The 23,833-nt window shown below is 40.7% G+C and overlaps 1 protein-coding gene across 2 annotated transcripts in view; it reads left to right on the forward strand.

The window, feature by feature from the left end:
* The window catches only part of lrrc1 (leucine rich repeat containing 1), a 117,641-nt gene that overhangs the window by 71,319 nt on the left and 22,489 nt on the right, over positions 1-23,833 (forward strand). For both annotated transcript variants that reach the window (XR_010012379.1, XM_062994993.1), the window contains exons 5-10: positions 5,715-5,771; positions 5,867-5,930; positions 6,174-6,248; positions 8,826-8,970; positions 12,587-12,705; positions 13,057-13,140. Coding sequence is in view for 1 of the 2 variants with exons in the window: in XM_062994993.1 (XP_062851063.1) it covers positions 5,715-5,771; positions 5,867-5,930; positions 6,174-6,248; positions 8,826-8,970; positions 12,587-12,705; positions 13,057-13,140 (544 nt within the window). In the remaining variant the exon portion in view is untranslated. The remainder of the gene's footprint in view (positions 1-5,714; positions 5,772-5,866; positions 5,931-6,173; positions 6,249-8,825; positions 8,971-12,586; positions 12,706-13,056; positions 13,141-23,833) is intronic.

Consider the following 23,833-nt stretch of genomic DNA (forward strand, 5'->3'; position numbering starts at 1 on the left):
TTAAACTTATGCATGTGTATGTAATGCTCAAGCATGTCTTGCACGAACCTGGTGCAGTCATTTTGTCATAAGAGTAGGTAGGACAAATACAGGTGTTAGCAAATGACATTAGGGTTCCATTCTATTTAGATTTAAGAGCCCATGGTGCCTGACATTGCTTAAGTGTAAGGGGAGGTCACACTCCTTGAGTGTATTACTGACTGTCCATCTGTTTCTCTGCATGCTTTGTTAGCCCCCTTTCATGCTGTTCTTCAATGGTCAGGACTCTCCCAGGACCACTACAGAGTAGGTATTATTTGGGTGGTGGATCATTCTCAGCACTGCAGTGACAATTATGTGTTGGTGGTGTGTTAGTGTGTGTTGTGCTGGTATGAGTGGATAAGACACAGCAGCACTGCTGGAGTTTTTAAACACCTCACTGTCATTGTTGGACTGAGAATAGTCCACCAACCAAAAATATATCCAGCCAACAGTGCCCCGTGGGCAGCGTCCTGTGACCACTGATGAAGGTTTAGAAAATGAACCAACTCAAACAGCAGCAATAGATGAGCGATCGTCTCTGACTTAACATCTACAAGGTGGACCAACTTGGTAGGAGTGTCTAATAGAGTGGACAGTGAGTGGACACTATTTAAAAACTCCAGCAGCGCTGCTGTGTCTGATCCACTCATACCAACACAACACACACTAACACACCACCACCATGTCATTGTCACTGCAGTGCTGAGAATCATCCACCACCTAAATAATACCTGCTCTGTGGTGGTCTTGTAGGGGTCCTGACCATTGAATAACAGGGTGAAAACAGGCTAAAACAGTTTGTAGAGAAACAGATGGACTACAGTTAGTAATTGTAGAACTTCAAAGTGCTTATATATGGTAAGTGGAGCTGATGAAATGGACAGTGAGTGTAGAAATAAGGAGGTGGTTTTAATTTTATGGCTAATCGGTGTGGAGATATATACTGTATATAGAACATGCAAATTTAACAGAAATAGAGAGCTGACTAGTTTTTGAGACAGACCTATTGAGATTCCCAAGTTGTTGAAAGTTAGAGCTGCTATGTAACAATGCGCCACAATCAGCAAACCTCGTTTTATTCAATATAAACCCTAGAAATGCAATTTTATATACAACCCCAAAAAGTTGTGACAGTATGAAAAATGCAACTAAAAATATGCAGCGTTTCTCACATTTAATGTAACTTTTTTCCACTGCAGATAGTATGAATTCAAGATATTAAATTAAAGTTTTGTTTTTATTTTTTTATTTATTTAATATACATCCATTTCAGGTCCATAAAACATTCAAAAAAGTTGGGACGATAAAGCGTTTACCACTTGGTAACATTCCTTCTGACAACACTTATTCCTTCTGACAACACAACTTAAAAGACGTTTTGGCACTGAGGAGACCAAGTGAAACACCATGCGTTTGAGGTGTTTTGTTCCATTCCTCCTACAAACATGTTTTAAAGCGTGCAACAGTATGTGGTTGTCACATTGTTTATTTTAAAATTCTCCACATATTCTCTACTGGGGACATGTCAGGAATGCAGGCTGTCCAGGCCACTTCTCTCACAGCCATGCCTTTTAATGTGTGCAGCATGTGGTTTTGCATTGTCTAGTGAAAAATGAATGAACGTATCTGAATTAAACCTGTTGTCTTAAAGGCAGCATATGTTGCTCTAAAATCTCAACTTTTCTGCATTAATGCTGCCATCACAAACGTATAAATTACTTTTGCCAAGAGCACTGGGACACCCCCATACCATGACAGACCCTGACCTTTAGACACTGGATGGTCCTTTTTGTCCTTGATTCAGAGCACATGGCATCAACTTCTTCCAAAAAAATCTGAAATACTGATTTGTCTGACCACAGTGCATGTTTTTACGGTGTGACGGTGTGATGGGTGCCATTTCTGAATGTAACTCTGTGTTGTACAGTGTAGTTCTTGACAAAGGTTTGCCAAAATAATTTCCTACCCATGTGGTTATACTGTCCCAAGCTTTTTTTATTTAAGTGTGTATATTTATGAGTGTTAAGTCAAAATTCATTGTCTCTGCACTAAAATATCATAATAGGCTCAAAACTGTGGTTGAATTCTTGTTTTCTCCACTGTGCGTACAAAAACAAATCAGTGTTTAGTTATTTAATGTAATTCTCATTTTGCACTAAAGGTTCTTAAGTCAATCTATGGTATAGAAGGTATACATTATGTCTGTCATTCATTCACTGATTACAGGGTCCTGTTTCCCTGCCTTTCTAATACTTGCAATTGAAAGTAACATGACATGTTTACATAATCGCACTTTCACACACAGTGTTATACATTAAAACCCAGACCCTCTTTTCTAGACAGAGCAGAGAACTAAACCTGCAATGGTTAAACTGTGTTCACATTGCTCAAATATACCAAAGGTGGGCTTCAAACAGACTCAAGTCTTTATGGTTTAGGTATTGGTGACTTAAACATTGTGCATAGGAGTAGCAAATAATAACGATCATGCCAGTGATGGTGATGATGATGATGAGGATTATAATAAAATACAACTTAAAAGTTTTTCAATGCCCACTGTTTTGTAAGGTAGTGTCACATCTGCCAGATACCTTAAATGTTAACTGTTTTATTTTGCTATTTTTTGCTTTAAATTGTATGATGTAGTTCAACCTGTACACATTCCCTGCTTATTCTGCAGTGAGGACATACACTATATTGCCAAAAGTATTCGCTCGTCTGCCTTCACACGCATATGAACTTGAGTGACGTCCCATTCTTAATCCATAGGGTTTATTATGATGTCGGCCCACCCTTTGCATCTATAACAGCTTCAACTCTTTTGTGAAGGCTTTCCACAAGGTTTAGGAGTGTGTTTATGGGAATTTTTTACCATTCTTCCAGAAGCGCATTTGTGAGGTCAGACACTAATGTTGGACGAGAAGGCCTGGCTCGCAGTCTCCGCTCTAATTGATCCCAAAGGTGCAGGCCAGTCAAGTTCTTCCACACCAAACTTGCTCATCCATGTCTTTATGGACCTTGCTTTGTGCATTGGTGCGCAGTCATGTTGGAACAGGAAGGGGCCTTCCCCAAACTGTTCCCACAAAGTTGGGAGCATGAAATTGTCCAAAATCTCTTGGTATGTTGAAGCATTAAGAGTTCCTTTCACTGGAACTAAGGGGCCGAGCCCAACTCCTGAAAAACAACCCCACACCATCATCCCCCCTCCACCAAACTTTATACTTGGCACAATGCAGTCAGACAAGTACCGTTCTCCTGGCAACCGCCAAACCCAGACTCGTCCATCGGATTGCCATACGGAGAAGGCTTGAATGCAGCTGCTCGGCCATGGAAACCCATTCCATGAAGCTCTCTAAGCTCTGTTCTTGAGCTAATCTGAAGGTCACATGAAGTTTGGAGGTCTGTAGCGATTGACTCTGCAGAAAGTTGGCGACCTCTGCGCACTATGCGCCTCAGCATCCGCTGACCCCGCTCTGTCATTTTACGTGGCCTACAACTTTGTGGCTGAGTTGCTGTCGTTCCCAATCGCTTCCACTTTGTTATAATACCACTGACAGTTGACTGTGGAATATTTAGTAGCGAGGACATTTCACGACTGGACTTGTTGCACAGGTGGCATCCTATCACGGTACCACGCTGGAATTCACTGAGCTCCTGAGAGCGACCCATTCTTTCACTAATGTTTGTAGAAACAGTCTGCATGCCTAGGTGCTTGGTTTTATACACCTGTGGCCATGGAAGTGATTGGAACACCTGAATTCAATTATTTGGATGGGTGAGTGAATACTTCTGGCAATATAGTGCCAACCAAAATACTAAAAAGTTAATGAAATTAAGACATTAGCAATAACATTACTATTTTGCTTACTGCTCGGTATGCAAGGACTGCTTTGGAACACAGCAGCTATTATTATTAAAGCTAAAGAGAGAGAGAGAAGTCAGAACTGATGTATTTGTGCAGATTCTTGTGTAATTATGGCAGCATGCAGAATGTACTGAGCTGCACAATTCCAGCGATTCCTTGCTGAAATTAAGCATCTGAATAACGTGTTTCATTCTGCAAACTAATAAAAACATTTTTTAAAAAGACACTAGTAGGTTTATATGTCAAACCTACAACCATCAGCATTATTGATGTTGCCAATATTCAGAAACATTGGGATATTTTGTATAATGCAATAAAAGTTCAAATAGATAATTTGTCAATGTAAGATTGCAAATAATTTAGGTTTTTACCATCTATCATACATAATGCCAAAAAAACCTTTGAGCTCTCAAAAACATTGCATAAAAAAGCTAAAAATAAATATATAGCCACATTGGCTTGGAACAGCTTCAGAAAACTGTTGTCACTTTCACAGTGTACCGCTGCACTGAGAAATGCAACCTGAAATTATTCCACAATGAGAAATCCATACACAGAGTTCTCTGGGTCTGAGAATATCTTAGATGGGTAAAGGACAGTGAAAACATGTGCTGTGGTCAGATAAGTCTATTTTCAGCTTATTTTTAGGAAAAATGGAAGCCAAAGATGTAAAGGACCACTTAGACTGTTATCAGTTAAAGATGCAAAAGGAAACATATAACATTGACCACCTCCTTGTTTCTATACTCACTGTCCATTTTATCAGCTCCACTTACCATATAGAAGCACTTTGTAGTTCTACAGTTACTGACTGCTTTCACCCTGTTTTTCAATGGTCAAGACCCCCACAGGACCACCACAGAGCAGGTATTATTTAGGTGGTGGATGATGACAATGACATGGTGGTGGTGTGTTAGTGTGTGTTGTGCTGGTATGAGTGGATCAGACACAGCAACGCTGATGGCGTTTTTAAACACCTCGCTGTCACTGCTAGACTGAGTGTAGTCCACCAACCAAAAATATCCAGCCAACAGCGCCCCATGGGCAGCGTCCTGTGACCACTGATGAAGGTCTAGAAGATGACCAACTCAAACAGCAGCAATATATGAGCGATTGTCTCTGACTTTACATCTACAAGGTGGACCAACTAGGTAGGAGTGTCTAATAGAGTGGGCAGTGAGTGGACACGGTTTTTAAAAACTCCAGCAGTGCTGCTGTGTCTGATCCACTCATACCAGCACAACACACACTAACACACCACCACCATGTCATTGTCACTGCAGTGCTGAGAATGATCCACCACCTAAATAATACCTGCTCTGTGGTGGTCCTGTGGGGGTCCTGACCATTGAAGAACAGGGTGAAAGGATGCTAAAAAGGTATGTAGAGAAACAGATGGACTACAGTCAGTCATTGTAGAACTACAAAGTGCTTCTATATGGTAAGTGGAGCTGATAAAACGATCAGAGAGTGTAGAAACAAGGAGGTGGTTTTAATGTTATATACTGGTTAATTTCTGTTTAAATTTTGTCCTGACCCTGTTTAGACTTGATCTTTATTCGTTCTTGTCTGTTCTCAACTTGAACTTGTCCTGGAATTGACAGTGATAGTTTTGACTACTTAATTGTTTTACATGTCTGTCAGTTAGAATTGAGCAATAAATCCACAGTTCATAATCTGGAATGTGAAAATTTGTCACACCACCCTTTTTTAAACAAGTTCAAAATTGATAAGAATGATAGATTCTAGTCGTTGGTCCAGGTGTGGAAACGCCCTGTCAATCATTGATATCGCAATGAATTTGTGACGATGCCAATTTTTTTTTTAGCCTCTGTAACTTGGCATCACTGGAGCTCCGTGAAAACCTGTTGACATATTTACCTGAGTAAGTATGCTGTGCCATGTGTGTATGTGCATGAGTTTACATACCGATCACTTACTAAAAGTTCAGTTATTTCCTCATTGATTGTCTGTTGGCAGATCTCTTTCACAGCTACACAGACTTGAAGAACTCGATGTGGGTAACAATGAGCTGTATAGTCTGGTAAGTTTTGCTTCATTTATTGCTTTTTGAATGTACAGAAAGGATTAATATGTAGTCATTTTCATATCAGAGGTTATTTTAAAGTGAAAACCTCCCAGTAAACATGCCAGCCAGTTTCATTTGTGACTATATTTACCACTCTCATACCACAGTGGAAAATTAGTTGGCACGTATTTTGCATGTTTGTGCATTTTTGAGTATGCTGTTTAATAAACTGTCAATCTGTTGTTGATTCTTTTGCAGCCCGAGACAATTGGATGTCTTGTGAACCTAAAGGACTTGTGGTTGGATGGAAACCAGCTGTCTGAAATACCAGCGGTAAAGTATTTCTGAAATGTGCTGATTAGTTCACTCACGTGCTATGAACGATGTACAGAGGGGGGATGTCATGGTAACAGTAATGCCAGACCTGAGTGCCCTGAGGCAGACACTGAATGAACATGCCAAGCTCCTCACAGGCATTGCTGTTAAAAGGTTTAGTTCTAAAGTTATGAACTGTTTTTGGTTGGCACTGTGATGCAGCTGTTATGGTAGGTGCTGCCTTGCCACATGGTGTCTGAGGTCCTGTGTTTAAACCTTACTTTTGGTCTTTGAGGGCTTTGAGGTGTTTGTATTTGCCTGGCTGTCTTCCAGGTACACTCGTATTCCCCACCTACCAAAAACATGCAGAACAGAAATTGGCTGCCCTAAGTTTCCCTCTGTACACCGATCAGCCATAACATTAAAATCACCTCCTTGTTTCTACACTCACTGTCCATTTTATCAGCTTCACTTACCATATAGAAGCACTTTGTAGTTCTACATTCTTTCTTAGCCTCCTTTCATGTTGTTCTTCAATGGTCAGGACCTCCACAGGACCACTACACAGCAGGTATTATTTGGGTGGTGGATCATTCTCAGCACTGCAGTGACACTGACATGGTGGTGGTGTGTTAGTGTGTATTGTGCTGATATGAGTGGATAAGACACAGCAGCGCTGCTGGAGTTTTTAAACACCTCACTGTCACTGCTGGACTGAGAATAGTCCACCAAACAAAAATATCCAGCCAACAGCGCTCCGTGGGCAGTGTCCTGTGACCACTGATGAAGGTCTAGAAGATGACCAACTCAAACAGCAGCAATATATGAGCGATCGTCTCTGACTTTACATCTACAAGGTGGACCAACTAGGTAGGAGTGTCTAATAGAGTGGACACTGAGTGGACACAGTATTTAAAAACTCCAGCAGCGCTGCTGTGTCTGATTTACTCATACCAGCACAACACACACTAACACACCACCACCATGTCATTGTCACTGCAGTGCTGAGAATCATCCACCACCTAAATAATACCTACTCTGTGGGTGTTCTGACCATTGAAGACCAGGGTGAAAGCAGGTTAAAAAGGTATGTAGAGAAACAGATGGACTACAGTCAGTAATTGTAGAACTACGAAGTGCTTCTATATGGTAAGTGGAGCTACAGTGAGTGTAGAAAGAAAGAGGTGGTTTTAATGTTATGGCTGATCAGTGTATACTGGCATGCCAAAAGTCATGGTATAGGAACGAGTATTGTTTAGGACCCCCTATGACCCGGCAAAGTGTAGTAACTCATCATGGCATTGATTCCACAAGTGTACAGATGACGTCTGAATGGATTTTGAGCCATGATGTCTGGATAGACACACACAGCTCCATGGTATTTGTAGGTGCAGGATCTCTAGTTTGAATGGACCCCTCACAACAATGGACAACTTGGGCTTAATAGCACAAATGCATTATCCTGCTGGAATACACCATTTTTTGGGTGGGGGGTATGGTGTATATGAAGTTCATGAAGGGCTGCAAATGGTCACCAAGCACTGAAAATTTGAGAGCATTGATCAGCGATGTGTTTAGGTGGGTCAGTGGACCCAACCCATGCTTTGAGAACACACCCCACACCAGTATGAAACAACCACCAGCCTGCACAGTGCCATGTTTACAGCTGCGCATATGGTCACACATGAACCCTATTATCAGACTTAAACCATTGGTAATGTGACTCGATAAACTACGCCACATATTGCCAAGTCCTCTAGTGTTCACTAAGCAACCTCACAAGCCCAGGGAAGGTGCTGTGTTTTATGTCAAGATAACAAAGACACTCTTGTGGACCTTGTGCATTGAATGTGGATGTGATTTCTGGCAGAGTATCTTGTCTATTTGCATGGAGAATTTTAGCCCGACACAGCCAATCACGATCATATGATCAATTGCGAAATGACACAAAAGAATACTAGGGTTTTCAGTGAACCCTGACATCAAGTTGTAGAGGTTTGGGTGCTTTCACATGAGAGGCTGCAAAACCGCTTTTGCGCTGCTGTGCCTTTGCTTTCTATAGACTGGAATGAACGTCTGTAACAGCAGCACAAATGCTCGCAGATAATCTCTACGCACTCCATCACTTTGTTACTACTTCCGTTGCGCAATGCCCACCGTTGATGCCGCATGCTTGGTGCTCAAAAACAAACACAGGCCGGTTCTTTAAAAAAGCACCAAGGGTCGAAGAAAGCCGAACAGAACCAGTTTAAGAACCAAAGTTCTTTTGGTTGAAAAGCACTATATAATGCTTTACAATGCCCAATTCTGATAATTCACATCGCCTTGCCATAGGCATGCTGGCCAGTGTTTAACCTCACTCACAAGGTAACATCTCACAACTTTTACAGCATAGGTTATTACCAAGCCATCCTCTAAATAACGCCACTTTATAATTCACATTCTACTATCCCATAACTTTTGTTGTCAGTGTATCTATACACATAGTATATGAATATTTACATAAACACAATCAGAGTTAATTAAATCAGTTAAAATATTACTGTACATACTGTACACATTTGCAAATGTGCTTATGTTTCTTTTCTCCTGTAGGAAATAGGCAACTTAAAAAACCTCCTCTGTCTGGATGTGTCGGAGAACAAGCTTGAGCATCTCCCAGAGGAATTAGCTTGCCTGGTCTCTCTTACTGATCTGCTCGTGTCTCAGAACCTCATTGATGCTTTGCCAGACGACATAGGTCAGTCATTACACTTATTACACACGCTGCATAGGGGGTTTATTCTTGCATAATCACATTATGACTTTGCAGCTAATTAATATTGACTGTTCTTAGTCAGAGTGAAAAAACATAGTAACCCATTTAAATATAAAATACAGCACATGTGAAATGGCTACAAGCTTTAATAAATCATAAAATCGTGTGGCAACCATGTGGAACAGTTACAAGAATGAACGGTAGTGCTACGGGTAGAGTTGCAGTACAAAGTCTGCCCACAAGCACACTGGCAAAGCACTTTAATGTGTTCTCTGACTGATGTCAGTAAAGCTTATGTAAATAAAGCCTAACACTTGTGTTGTAAACATGTATTGTGGAGAACTGGTGCATGGGCTCCAAGGCATTTAAATTTCTGCTCGGTCAGATTTTAACACAAGACTTTGCTATTGCTGATATTGCTTGATGTCCTCAGCTCTACTTCGAATTGAAACATCAATTGGTAGTGATGGGAAATTAATTGACATTAACTTTGCTAATATATTGTCATTAGTGTCAGTGTCTTCTCATTGTAAAATTCTAGAGAAAATTGTCTTGATTAAAAATGTTTGGTTAGATGCTCATAAATGTTTCAAGACCAAAGAGCTGGTGGTTGACCTTCGCAAGTCTAGGCTAACCACCAAAACCAGTGAACATCCGGGGACTAAATATTGAGATTGTCAACACATATAGATACCCAGGTGTTCACCTTAACAATACACAAGCACTGTATAAGAAAGGCCAGAGCAGAATTTATTTGCTGAGGAGGCTTCGGTCTTTTGGAATACAAAGGGCCTTTCTCAATTATTTTTATGACTCGGTGGTGGCATCAGCCATTTTCTATGGTGTTATCTGCTGGGGTAGCAGCATTATGATAGCAGACATGAAGAAATTGGACAAACTGATCAGAAAGGCGAGTTCTGTCCTGGGCCGCACCCTGGACTCAGTGGAGGCAGTAGGTGAAAGAAGGATGATGGCCAAGCTTTCATCCTTAATGGAGAATATCTCTCATCCACTGCATGAGACTGTGGCAGCACTGGGCAGCTCCTTTAGCGACAGGCTTCTCCACCTGCATTGCTTTCTAACTTCTGCTGTCAGACAGATAACCAGCACCGCCCCAAACGCAGACAATCACAGTAATTTATATGGTTCTTATATCTGCACTCATCTAAAGCAAACTTGAAGCATGTGCAATACCTTTTTTACAACAGTAAAACATTTGTTGAATTTGTGCAATACCAGTCAGTGCAATATCTGTTAAATTCTGTTATAGATTGTTAATTTTTTTTAATCTTTATATTTTTTATATTTCCTACATTTGTATTTTTTTTTATATATGTATTAACACTTTTCTATATCTCTTTATCTATTTAAGTTGCTGTAACGATGCAAATCTCCCCCTGTAAGATAGTAAAAATCTTATCTTAACTTATGTTAATGCTCCGCTAAAATATGCAAAATGGTTTAACTTTAAATTGTTCATGACTTATTATCAAACGTTTGATTGAATATTTCAAGCTACACAACATTTTACATTATATCAGGAAAAGTTAATGGACACACAACACACTATGAGGTTGGGCACTGTCCAACGATGGTCAGCTTTTCAATCATTTCCAAGCGTCTTAACTGGTGTTAAAGGGGGTTGAAGTTTCTACATGACCACTATGCCACAATGAAGGAATTTCTAAGAGCGATAAAAGCTGCTAAAACATATTAGTCTGAAAAGAGATAAAAATTAATATAATATTATATGGTTCCAAGACTCCACTGAACAACAGTGTTAAGTTATATAATTGTTTAAATCAAATTTAAGCAGTTTTTGGACAACAAAACTATTATGTCTGACAAAAAGCTTTTACAGCTATATAAACTTACTTTAATTATTTGGTTTTCTGGCTGCTCTCAATTTTAGGGGTCCCCGCAAATGATCATTCTGGTGTTCATACTTGATTTGGCATAGTTTTATGCTGGATGCCCATCCTGATGCATCCCTCTTTATTTTATTTTGGCTTGGCAGTTCGGCCACCCCTGTTCTCAGACATAGCCAGTCATGTCTGTGTAAACAGCTGACTGGCCAATAGAACCTCTGAGATTAAATTCCCGGATCTCTGCTGACCTCTGCCTGCTGCTCGATGGCCTTCCGACCAAGCAGTGCGACCTTTGTCATGTATGAATCCGCTGGCTACAACGTTACACTGACCAGCGGTGGTTTTTTATAGAAAGTCTCAGCACGTGTGGAAGATCACACGACTCACTATGAATTCTTCCTCCACTTATTTTCGCGCCTCGTCCAGACCAGGTCATGGCCAGTTGTGTCTGCTAAGCACCAGAACTGTGAAAACAATCAGTCGTTTTATGTGACATGATTTAATTTCTTTTATGTATCATCTACATGTTACCTCTTGGTCAGATAATTCCCAGCCATGTTCTTAATTTCCAGCAATGCTGATGACCCATAGATCTACATGAGCACTAAAACTGCCTCTACTCTGCCACCCTAATTTCCTGCATCTCTGATCTTAGAAACTGGATGCCTGCTAATTTTCTTAAACTCAACAGAGAAAACCGAAGTTTTGCTTGTTGGCCCGAAATCGACGATATCAAAGCTCTCAGACTTTACTCTTAACTTTCATAGTGTGGCTGTAAAAACATCTCCAGTGGTTTGCAACCTGGGGGTACTTTTTGACTTGTCCCTGTCCTTAGATTACTGCAATGCTCCTTTTATTGGCCTTCCCAACAAAATCATACAGTCTCTACAACATGTTCAAAATTCTGCTGCTCGAGTTCTTTCACATTCTAAAGAATCAGCTCATATCACCCCAATTCTTTATCAACTGCACTGGCTACCTGTCCCAATTCATATTAAATTTAAAGTTCTACTGCTAACATACAAATCCCTTAATGGCCTGGCCCCAGTTTATTTATCAGAGCTTTTACACTCCTATTCTCCTGCAAGTTCTCTTAGGTCCTCAGATAGTGGTCTCTTTTCAGTTCCAAAATTCAGATTAGTTACTGTTGGTGGCAGATCATTCAGCATTACCACAAACTCTACATTTTTGCTCTACATCCCCCCCCCTTTCCTCAGACCCCCCCCCCCCCCCCCCCCCCCCCCCCCCCAATTTTCTCCTCTAACCTAGTCGTATCCAATTTCCATGAATGCGTTATGCTTCACCTTTACCAGTGCAACCCTCCACTGCTAGAGACTCAGCTCTGTGCAGGGAAAGCCACACCCTGAACAGCGTTATTCCCCAACTCTGTGCAGGCGCCATCAATCACCTCATTACTGGTGCAATCAGAGGTTGTGATTGCACCAGTAATGAGGAAACCTGGTCCGTCTTTCCCGGCTTTTCCAAGCTGAGATTTTATATGATGTATTCGAAAGCTCAGCCCCTAGTGTGTTTTACCGCTGCGCCACCTGAGTGGCCACATTTTTCTCTTTTAAAACTCTTCTCCCTGTACCTCCTTTGTCGTTTGTGTTTTTTTTTTTGTTTAGCGTCTGTAAAGTGACTTTGGGTATGAGAAATGTGCTATATAAATACAACTTATTAGTAGTAGTAGTATTAAGACCCTGTCTCACAGTGCTTATGTCCTCTTGCAGGAAAATTAAAACATCTTTCAATACTAAAAGCGGACCAGAACCGCCTGCTCCAGCTGCCTGTGAGCATCGGTGACTGTGAAAGCCTGACAGAACTGGTGTTGACTGAGAACCAGCTGCTGGTAAGCTCAAACTTCACTCGGGCCCCATTTAAGACGTTGAATATATGTTTAGGAGTGTGGGTTAACCATCTGCAGGAATGAATTGTGCTCTGAATAAGTGCTCTTAGTGCAACATGGAATGTAATTATTGGTACTGAGCCATTTTCATCTGGACATTGACGAGCAGTTCAATTTGCTAGTGATAATTTTCTTACTATAAATAACATGGTTACCTTGGCCTTAAGGTCTTACTACAGAGTAGAGTGATATTCTCTAATTTCTTGATTAGTTACATTATGCCAATAAGCTGGCTAATAAAAGATCAACCAAAGCATTAGCTTTTCTGATTTTATTGCTTATGTGTTTTATCAGAGCCTGCCAAAAAGTATTGGTAAACTAAAGAAACTCTCAAACTTCAACTGTGACAGGAATCGCCTGACATCTTTGCCCAAGGAGGTATGTAAAATGTTTTGAATTTATGAACACACAAACCATGGGTTAGCTGTAAGAATACATGTAGAGCTGAATGGGCTTTCGATTAGTGTAAGAAGCCAGAGGCTCTAAAATGGACAAAAAACAGTTGCCTATAGCTTTTATTGAAGTGCCAAACAATACATTTCAATCACTTATGTCAGGTCTCAGTGTTAATTAATTAGCTCTTTGAGGTTTTTGCTTGCACAAAACCATCACGAGCCAACTCTGTTTCTTTTGGAGCCTGCTTTGCGATAATAAGATGCTTTCGACTCTTGCCTTGTTTCTTTCTCATAATGAATTGTTCTTATTATGAAATCCACTTTGCCAGCTACTTCTTTGAACTTCTTTGTCACTCTACATTGCCTGCTTATTGTTATCACACGAGCCAGACGAAGCCCTGAAGCTATCTTAAATGATAAAAATGCCTCTCTGTGTTTGTACTTATTGTGAACAGCTTAAAGTGGTGAAGTACGACTGTGTGCGGCTCTTAGTAGTTCAGTCATGCTAAATCAAACTGGGGTTCAGGTACTGCAAATGATTCTTTAAGATTGGATTTAGAAGTAGAGACGCAGGTTGTTTGTTTGCCTTTTTTATGTGAACAGTTGCTCTGAGAAATTAAGCAGCAATAATCTTTGGTCTTTACAGTTTGCCACTTGGAACTCGAGCTAGCAAGTAGACATTTTTTGATGGGTGGATGCATTTTTGAATTGGGCGCTATTATCTGTCTCATTAGATAGATGAAAAATCGTCCAAAACAAATACTAAATAGAGCAAAAAGTGTCAATTGTAAAAAAAACCAAATAATAATAATAAAAATTCAATAACCTATTAAGACTACTCATGGCTGTTACGTGCCACCACTGGCGAGCAAATTAAGAATATTACTTGCAGGGCCGCTCAGGTGGTGCAGCGGTGAAAACACATGCTGGAATCAGAGCTGGAATCTCGAATACATCGTATCGAGTCTCAGCTCTGCCTGCCGGCTGGGCTGAGCAGCCTCATAAACAACGATTGGCCTGTTGTTCAGATAGGGGTGAGATATTAGAAGCCGAATAGGGACTCTCTCATAACTAATGCAATTACGACCTCTGCTGGCTGATTGATTAGATTTTTCTACAGTGGTTCATCTAAGAGGCACTTGTGCTCTCTTTATGGGCAAAGTTGGCTGTAAACATAAACCTTATAGCTTTTTAAGTTACGCCTTTATCATGTCAAAGAATTATCATTTGCAAGAGGAACTTCATAAACCATTTAGCATTACCTATATTTCTTCATACATTATTCATAAATGTGATCTCATCTTCAAAATGAAGGTGGGACTTCATCAAGAATCAGCTCTTGAGCCCTTTCCTGTTTGCCAGCTGAGGTTAGACAGGAGTCTCTATGGAATATGATGTTCACGGATGACATTGTGATGTGTAGCAAGAGTAGGGAGCAGGTCGAAGAGAGCCTCGAGAGTTAGAGTTATGCATTGGAGAGAACGGGAATGAAAGCAGGAATAAAACAAAGGACGTGTGTGAATGAGAGGGAGGTGGAAAGGTGCGTTGTAGGGGGATGAGGTGGTGAAAGTGGATGAGTTTAAATACAAAGTAATGGACAGTGTGATAGAGATGTGAAGGAGGGGGTAGAGTGGATGGCTTGTGGAGGGATTTGTGATAGAATGGTATTTGCCAGAGTAAAAAAACACAGGACAGTAGTGAGGCCTGCTATGTTGTATGTTTTGGAGGCGGTTTGAACTGACTAAAAGACAAGCGGTAGCTGGAGGTGGCAGAGATGAGGTTGCGATGCTTGTTTCGAGTGATGAGGATAGACAAGTTTAGGAACAAATTTATTAGAGGGACAGTGCAGGTAGGATGTTTTGGAGACACAGTAAGGGAGGTACATGATTGAGATTAGGGCTGGCTCAATGCCACTTTTTTATGTCCGACAACGATACCAATCCGATACCATCATTTCTCCTCTCAAACAACTAAGCAGTAATAATACATGTCTCAATGCACCATGGTTAAAGTAGCTACCTAAATAACAATGCTCAGACTGTGAAACTAATATTCTAAAGGAATAAATACAGAACCTACATCATCTCACTTATGCACAACTGCTGTTTTTATTTGAACTTTTACACACGGAACATTTAGCAGCATTTTTGGTTTTACTTACTTTTGAGCAATCAAACGCGATGGACCAATTAGAACTGACGCAGAGTTGAGATTTTCTGTCATGTTTTTATAAAACCCTGCTGGATTTTGAAGAGGACATCTGTGGCTAACAGTGTTAATTTTGACAGCAAATTTTGATTTAGTTTTAGTCATAGTGTTTTAACTAAAATGTAATTTAGTTTTAGTCATAATTTAGTCATCTGAATTGTTTTAGTTTTAGTCGACTAATTATCATAAGAATATAGTCGACTAAATCTACAGTCGATTCAGTCGACTAAAATACATGTTTGTTTGTTTGTTTGTTTATTAGGTTTTTAACGTCATGTTTTTACACATTGGTTACATTCATGACAGGAATGGTAGTTATTCATTACACAAATTTATTCGATTCTCAAGGTTATATCGAACACAGTCATGGACAAATTTAGTATCTTCAATTCACCTCACTTGCACGTCTTTGGACTGTGGGAGGAAACCGGAGCACCCGGAGGAAACTCACGCGGACACGGGGAGAACATGCAAACTCCACACAGAAAGGTCCCGGACCGCCCCACCTGGGGTTCGAACCCAGGACCTTCTTGCTGTGAGGCGACAGTGTTACCCACTTAGCCACCGTGCCGCCCTAAAATAAATATAAAGGGTGTCAAATGTAAATGCTTTTTCATCAATTCCCCTAAATGATTTAAGTCATTATATACCCTTACACAAAATGAAACATTTTTAACCAGTTATGGAATATTATTAATGTTTGAATGTGCAATACACACAAAAACAGTTTAAAATGTAACTTATGTACAGTGTATCACAAAAGTGAGTACATCCCTCACATTTCTGCAAATATTTCATTATATCTTTTCATGAGACAACACTATAGACATGAAACTTGGATATAACTTAGAGTAGTCAGTGTACAACTTGTATAGCAGTGTAGATTTACTGTCTTCTGAAAATAACCCAACACACAGCCATTAATGTCTTAATAGCTGGCAACATAAGTGAGTACACCCCACAGTGAACATGTCCAAATTGTGCCCAAATGTGTCGTTGTCCCTCCCTGGTGTCATGTGTCAAGGTCCCAGGTGTAAATGGGGAGCAGGGCTGTTAAATTTGGTGTTTTGGGTACAATTCTCTCATACTGGCCACTGGATATTCAACATGGCACCTCATGGCAAAGAACTCTCAGAGGATGTGAGAAATAGAATTGTTGCTCTCCACAAAGATGGCCTGGGCTATAAGAAGATTGCTAACACCCTGAAACTGAGCTACAGCATGGTGGCCAAGGTCATACAGCGGTTTTCCAGGACAGGTTCCACTCGGAACAGGCTTCGCCAGGGTCGACCAAAGAAGTTGAGTCCACGTGTTCGGCGTCATATCCAGAGGTTGGCTTTAAAAAATAGACACATGAGTGCTGCCAGCATTGCTGCAGAGGTTGAAGACGTGGGAGGTCAGCCTGTCAGTGCTCAGACCATACGCCGCACACTGCATCAACTCGGTCTGCATGGTCGTCATCCCAGAAGGAAGCTGACGCACAAGAAAGCCCGCAAACAGTTTGCTGAAGACAAGCAGTCCAAGAACATGGATTACTGGAATGCCCTGTGGTCTGACGAGAGCAAGATAAACTTGTTTGGCTCAGATGGTGTCCAGCATGTGTGGCGGCACCCTGGTGAGAAGTACCAAGACAACTGTATCTTGCCTACAGTCAAGCATGGTGGTGGTAGCATCATGGTCTTGGGCTGCATGAGTGTTGCTGGCACTGGGGAGCTGCAGTTCATTGAGGGAAACATGAATTCCAACATGTACTGTGACATTCTGAAACAGAGCATGATCCCCTCCCTTCGAAAACTGGGCCTCATGGCAGTTTTCCAACAGGATAACGACCCCAAACACAACCTCCAAGATGACAACTGCCTTGCTGAGGAAGCTGAAGGTAAAGGTGATGGACTAAACCCAATTGAGCACCTGTGGCGCATCCTCAAGTGGAAGGTGGAGGAGTTCAAGGTGTCTAACATCCACCAGCTCCGTGATGTCATCATGGAGGAGTGGAAGAGGATTCCAGTAGCAACCTGTGCAGCTCTGGTGAATTCCATGCCCAGGAGGGTTAAGGCAGTGCTGGATAATAATGGTGGTCACACAAAATATTGACACTTTGGGCACAATTTGGACATGTTCACTGTGGGGTGTACTCACTTATGTTGCCAGCCATTTAGACATTAATGGCTGTGTGTTGAGTTATTTTCAGAAGACAGTAAATCTACACTGCTATACAAGTTGTACACTGACTACTCTAAGTTATATCCAAGTTTCATGTCTATAGTGTTGTCCCATGAAAAGATATAATGAAATATTTGCAGAAATGTGAGGGGTGTACTCACTTTTGTGATACACTGTATATCTTTATTTACCTGACCTTGCTTATTGAGCATAACAATAACAAAAGATTAATGACCAGTAGGCCTGCTCTGCCTGAAAAATATATGCATTGTTTATAACAAATTGCATATTACATTCTTTATAAAACTGGGTACCGTAAAAGCAGCAGTGCCCCACATGGTTTACACATCGTCTTGTTTTTCACGACGTAAAATGAGAAATGTGTCCATATATCGACTCTCCTCTTTTTCCCTGTTGACATTGTGAAGTTAACTTAGTTCCATGAGTAAAGACAGTTCACAGGCTGGTCTGGTCTTCCCGGGTTTAGATCAAATGTGTGCAAGTGTGGTCTTGCCGCGGTACTGCAAAAGATTAGTACTGATTGGATGGCTACCCGGCTTGTCCCGCCCCTCCACATTCGCTAAAGTAGTTCTGATTGGATCTCTTCCTAACTTGTCCCTACCTTCCACAAAACTAAATCAGTTCTGATTGGATGTCGTCCCTGCCAAACATTTTCGTCTCGTTTTTATTCGTTGACGAAAGTGTCGATTCATTTCGTCATCATTTTTATCCTTTTTTATTTAGTTATCGTCTTGTTTTCGTCATGTAAAAAAGGTTTGTTGACGAAAACTATGACGAAAATTATTCGTCAACGAAATTAACACTGGTGGCTAAACGGGAAATGGTGTAGTTTGGTGTTTTATTTCATGACACTAATGGATTAATTAGTGAGGATGTGATATATCTCCAAGCTGGGACAAGATAGGTTTTCTTTATCTCAGGTGAGCGATTTATCATTTATAAAGCGATTTTTATTGTGTTTAAACAGTGTTTTTTTTGTTGTGGCAGTAGTAGATGATTTTTTTAAATGCTAAAAGTTTAAGTAGATCAGTAGCTGCGTCCGGAATCGCATACTTCCATACTCAATAGTACGCGAAATGAGGACGCGAGAGCGGTTAGTATGTCCGAATACACAGTATACACAAAGAGGTATGCGAGAAGTACCCGGATGACCTACTTATTGGGCAGCCATGTTTGAGTATGCAAGCGATGCACACTTGCGGTCCGTTAATGTATCCCATAATGCAACTGGAGCTGCGTAGGCGTTCGAAGCGTAATAAGAAACAAGAAAGATAGCGGTCCTCTGTTTACAAGTGTAAGTAAGATAAATAAAATAAAACATTTTAAAGACGAATAAATAACAAAAACACGATAAATATCCAAAAGTTTGGTGAGTGGGGTTTGTAATGAGTCTGTAACCATGGTGATATTACGTCATCACGTCCCACGTCGTCACTTGACGTTAGCAATATGGCGGATGTAGTGCGTAGCAGTGTTGTGTGCATACTGCATACTTCTGTGCTGAAAGTATGTACTTTTTTACCGACAGAGTAGTGCATACTTCCTCCAATCTAGTACGTACTCTCTAAGTATGGGATTCCGGACGCAGCTAGTGTGTTTTAATTTCTGAATGGCTGTTGCTGATGAGTTGTAGATCAGTGGCACATGTTAATGATGTCATCAAGCTGGCAATAAACGGGAAAAAAAAAGAAAAAAAAATAGCTGGCAATAAATGGCACTCAGTTGGAACGTATCTTCGTGTGTTATTTGCTTTACACACAAACAGTGGCCTTATTTACATTAAGTGTTATTTACATTAAGTGTTATTTACATTAAGGAGGAGGAGAGAACAGTCAAAGAGGAGCTGTGGAGGTGTTGAGGGAAGAGATGCAGAAGGCTAGCACAGTTGCTTGAGTTATTGAGTAGGATTCAGCTGATGGTAATAATGTTGATGCACTTAGTACCAGGATAGAGATGCAAATTTTCACCAGTTTATGATTTACTGATTACTGTCAATGGTTAACGGTTAACTGTTAATCGACAAGCTTACAGCTTTCCAACTAAATATAAAACACATCACTGAGCATAATACCGGGTGAGTTAAAATAATGTTAACACTAATGGATCTATTCCCCACGAAATGTGTGTCCGGGCTATAAATGGTACTGTTTCTCGCTGGTTTTTGTGTGTTGAACATGATGGCGAACAGGTTGACACTGTTCTGTAAATCATCTTACACATATGAAGTATGTTTTGTGAATAAATGGTTTCCACCATTCAAGTGTTAACATAATTTTGACTCACCCTGTAATGCTTTTTTAATAAAAAGGAGGTTGACGTAGTGAAGGTGGCAGCTATGTAGAACAATATGATGAACATAAACACCATGAGCTGAACAGTTTAGCTTTCAGAGTGTAGATTTTACACCAGGAGATAGTAAAACTAATACCACAAAAAGGCTAATTAAAATTGCAAACCAAAAAATACAATATACAGTGTATCACAAAAGTGAGTACACCCCTCACATTTCTGCAAATATTTCATTATATCTTTTCATGGGACAACACTATAGACATGAAACTTGGATATAACTTAGAGTAGTCAGTGTACAGCTTGTATAGCAGTGTAGATTTACTGTCTTCTGAAAATAACTCAACACACAGCCATTAATGTCTAAATAGCTGGCAACATAAGTGAGTACACCCCACAGTGAACATGTCCAAATTGTGCCCAAATGTGTCGTTGTCCCTCCCTGGTGTCATGTGTCAAGGTCCCAGGTGTAAATGGGGAGCAGGGCTGTTAAATTTGGTGTTTTGGGTACAATTCTCTCATACTGGCCACTGGATATTCAACATGGCACCTCATGGCAAAGAACTCTCTGAGGATGTGAGAAATAGAATTGTTGCTCTCCACAAAGATGGCCTGGGCTATAAGAAGATTGCTAACACCCTGAAACTGAGCTACAGCATGGTGGCCAAGGTCATACAGCGGTTTTCCAGGACAGGTTCCACTCGGAACAGGCCTCGCCAGGGTCGACCAAAGAAGTTGAACCCACGTGTTCGGCGTCATATCCAGAGGTTGGCTTTAAAAAATAGACACATGAGTGCTGCCAGCATTGCTGCAGAGGTTGAAGACGTGGGAGGTCAGCCTGTCAGTGCTCAGACCATACGCCGCACACTGCATCAACTCGGTTTGCATGGTCGTCATCCCAGAAGGAAGCTGATGCACAAGAAAGCCAGCAAACAGTTTGCTGAAGACAAGCAGTCCAAGAACATGGATTACTGGAATGCCCTGTGGTCTGACGAGACCAAGATAAACTTGTTTGGCTCAGATGGTGTCCAGCATGTGTGGCGGCGCCCTGGTGAGAAGTACCAAGACAACTGTATCTTGCCTACAGTCAAGCATGGTGGTGGTAGCATCATGGTCTTGGGCTGCATGAGTGTTGCTGGCACTGGGGAGCTGCAGTTCATTGAGGGAAACATGAATTCCAACATGTACTGTGACATTCTGAAACAGAGCATGATCCCCTCCCTTCGAAAACTGGCAGTCATGGCAGTTTTCCAACAGGATAACGACCCCAAACACAACCTCCAAGATGACAACTGCCTTGCTGAGGAAGCTGAAGGTAAAGGTGATGGACTAAACCCAATTGAGCACCTGTGGCGCATCCTCAAGTGGAAGGTGGAGGAGTTCAAGGTGTCTAACATCCACCAGCTCCGTGATGTCATCATGGAGGAGTGGAAGAGGATTCCAGTAGCAACCTGTGCAGCTCTGGTGAATTCCATGCCCAGGAGGGTTAAGGCAGTGCTGGATAATAATGGTGGTCACACAAAATATTGACACTTTGGGCACAATTTGGACATGTTCACTGTGGGGTGTACTCACTTATGTTGCCAGCCATTTAGACATTAATGGCTGTGTGTTGAGTTATTTTCAGAAGACAGTAAATATACACTGCTATACAAGTTGTACACTGACTACTCTAAGTTATATCCAAGTTTTAGTTCTATAGTGTTGTCCCATGAAAAGATATAATAAAATATTTGCAGAAATGTGAGGGGTGTACTCACTTTTGTGATACACTGTATATAATATATGTTAATTATAGTAGGGCTGTCCCGCGATTAAAATTTTTCAATCTAGATTAATCGCGATTAATTAGGGATTAGGGGCAGTGAGGTGAGTGGTTGAATTAATGTCATGTCAACGCAATTAACGACAGCCCTAATTTATAGTAATATAAAGTTATCTTGGGCTTAATGTAAAATATCAAAATAATTTTTATGTAATATTATTATTATTATTATGTGCAGAGTTTAATGTCTATTCACAATCCATACTGCTGATTACTGTTGTTTGTGAATTTATTCGTTCTGTCATTCATTATTTAAATAGTACATATTCATATAAAAAGTTTTCAGGTTTGGTTAGAACTGCAGTGCTGTCACATCTGTAAACAGAACTGTTGCATTAGGGTGAGTAAGGATTCTGCATTCTGTACTGCTTGTGTGTGTGTGTTAGGGGACTTTCACATGAAAAGCACTTTGCTCTTCATTCACCACAAGGCTGGGCGTAAATTGCTGCTTTCCTCTTGAGCAGTGTGGTGGAACATTATCAAAACACACTCACAGGAGATAGATCCTAAATTTGAAAAGCATCAAATCCACTCTGAAACCGTCCACATACTGTATATCTAAGTTTATGTGAGCAGGTATTATTTGGGTGGTGGATCATTCTCAGCACAGCAGTGACACTGTCATGGTGGTGGTGTGTTAGTGTGTGTTGTGCTGGTATGAGTGGATAAGACACAGCAATGCTGATGAAGTTTTTAAACACCTCACTGTCGCTGCTGGACTGAGAATAGTCCACCAACCAAAAACATCCAGCCAACAGCACCCCGTGGGCAGCATCCTCTGACCACTGATGACTCAAACAGCAGCAATAGATGAGCGATCGTCTCTGACTTTACATCTACAAGGTGGACCAACTAGGTAGGAGTGTCTAATAGAGTGGACAGTAAATGGACACGGTATTTAAAAACTCCAGCAGCGCTGCTGTGTCTTATCCACTCATACACAGCACAACACACACTAAAACACCACCACCATGACATTGTCACTGCAGTGCTGAGAGTGATCCACCACCTAAATAATACCTACTCTGTAGTGGTCCTGTGGGGGTCCTGACCATTGAAGAACAGGGTGAAAGCAGGTTAAAAAGGTATGTACAGAAATAGATGGACTACAGTCAGTAATTGTAGAACTACAAAGTGATTCTATATGGTAAGTGGAGCTGATAACATGGACAGTGAGTGTAGAAACCAGGAAGTGGTTTTAATGTTATGGCTGATCAGTGTAAATGTAAATGCTACTTTAACCAACAGCATTAATTGAACAATGATCTCAAGATTTGTCTATTATTAGTTTATCATAAAAGTCTCTAATTCAGGTCATTTGTACTTTGTAAATTTGTTTGTTTGGTCATCAGAACTGTAATTGATTTAATTGAACTAATTACGTCCTATCTCACTGTTAGATGAACTGAGGACTGTGTAAGGAAATGTGCTAAAGAATGTGCTGAAGCAAGTGGGCAAAGTTGCATTAAGATCTGTAAACACACAAAAGGCATTGGAGCTCCAGTGTCACTGGAAGTGAAACATCAATCACCTAATAATTTCAGTTAAACTGCTTTTTGGTTTGTTTTTTATCCTTTTCAGTACAGAAATAGACTAAACTGACTCACAAGGAGTAAAAACTATTGCAAGCACTTTTGTGAAGAAGGCACTTTGGTCACTTGAGTTTGTATTGAAAACTGCAAGTGGATTCTATTTTAATTACAGGGCAATTATGCACTTGCCATCCACTTCATTTTTAGGAGTTGTACACCTGCCTGTTCATGTAATTATCCTGTCAGAGGGGAATAGTTGATGTTCACATCAAACATCAAAATGGAAAAAATGATAATAATAAGTTAGATTTATATAGTGCCTTTCTCATACTTAAGGTCGCTTTACAACAAAACTTTATCAACTGTTTACTGCAGGAAATTGATGAAAATATTGAGAAAACAAGTGTTTTAAGTTGAGTTTGATGTTGCATGCTTGTTGGTGCCAGACAAGTTGATTTGACTTCCACCAATCTTTTGGGATTTTCATTTACAATAGTCTTTAGAGTTTAGACTTTAGAGGTCTCTGCTGGCTGACGGTGAATAACAGTGAGCATTGCATGGTTCTATGTACAAGATACTTATCCCTGTGTGAACCCGCCTTTGGCAGGTAAAAAGAAGAGGGGGCATGTGTTTGATAT

This window comes from Trichomycterus rosablanca, chromosome 5 (assembly GCF_030014385.1).
Source record: "Trichomycterus rosablanca isolate fTriRos1 chromosome 5, fTriRos1.hap1, whole genome shotgun sequence".
Lineage (NCBI taxonomy): Eukaryota > Metazoa > Chordata > Actinopteri > Siluriformes > Trichomycteridae > Trichomycterus > Trichomycterus rosablanca.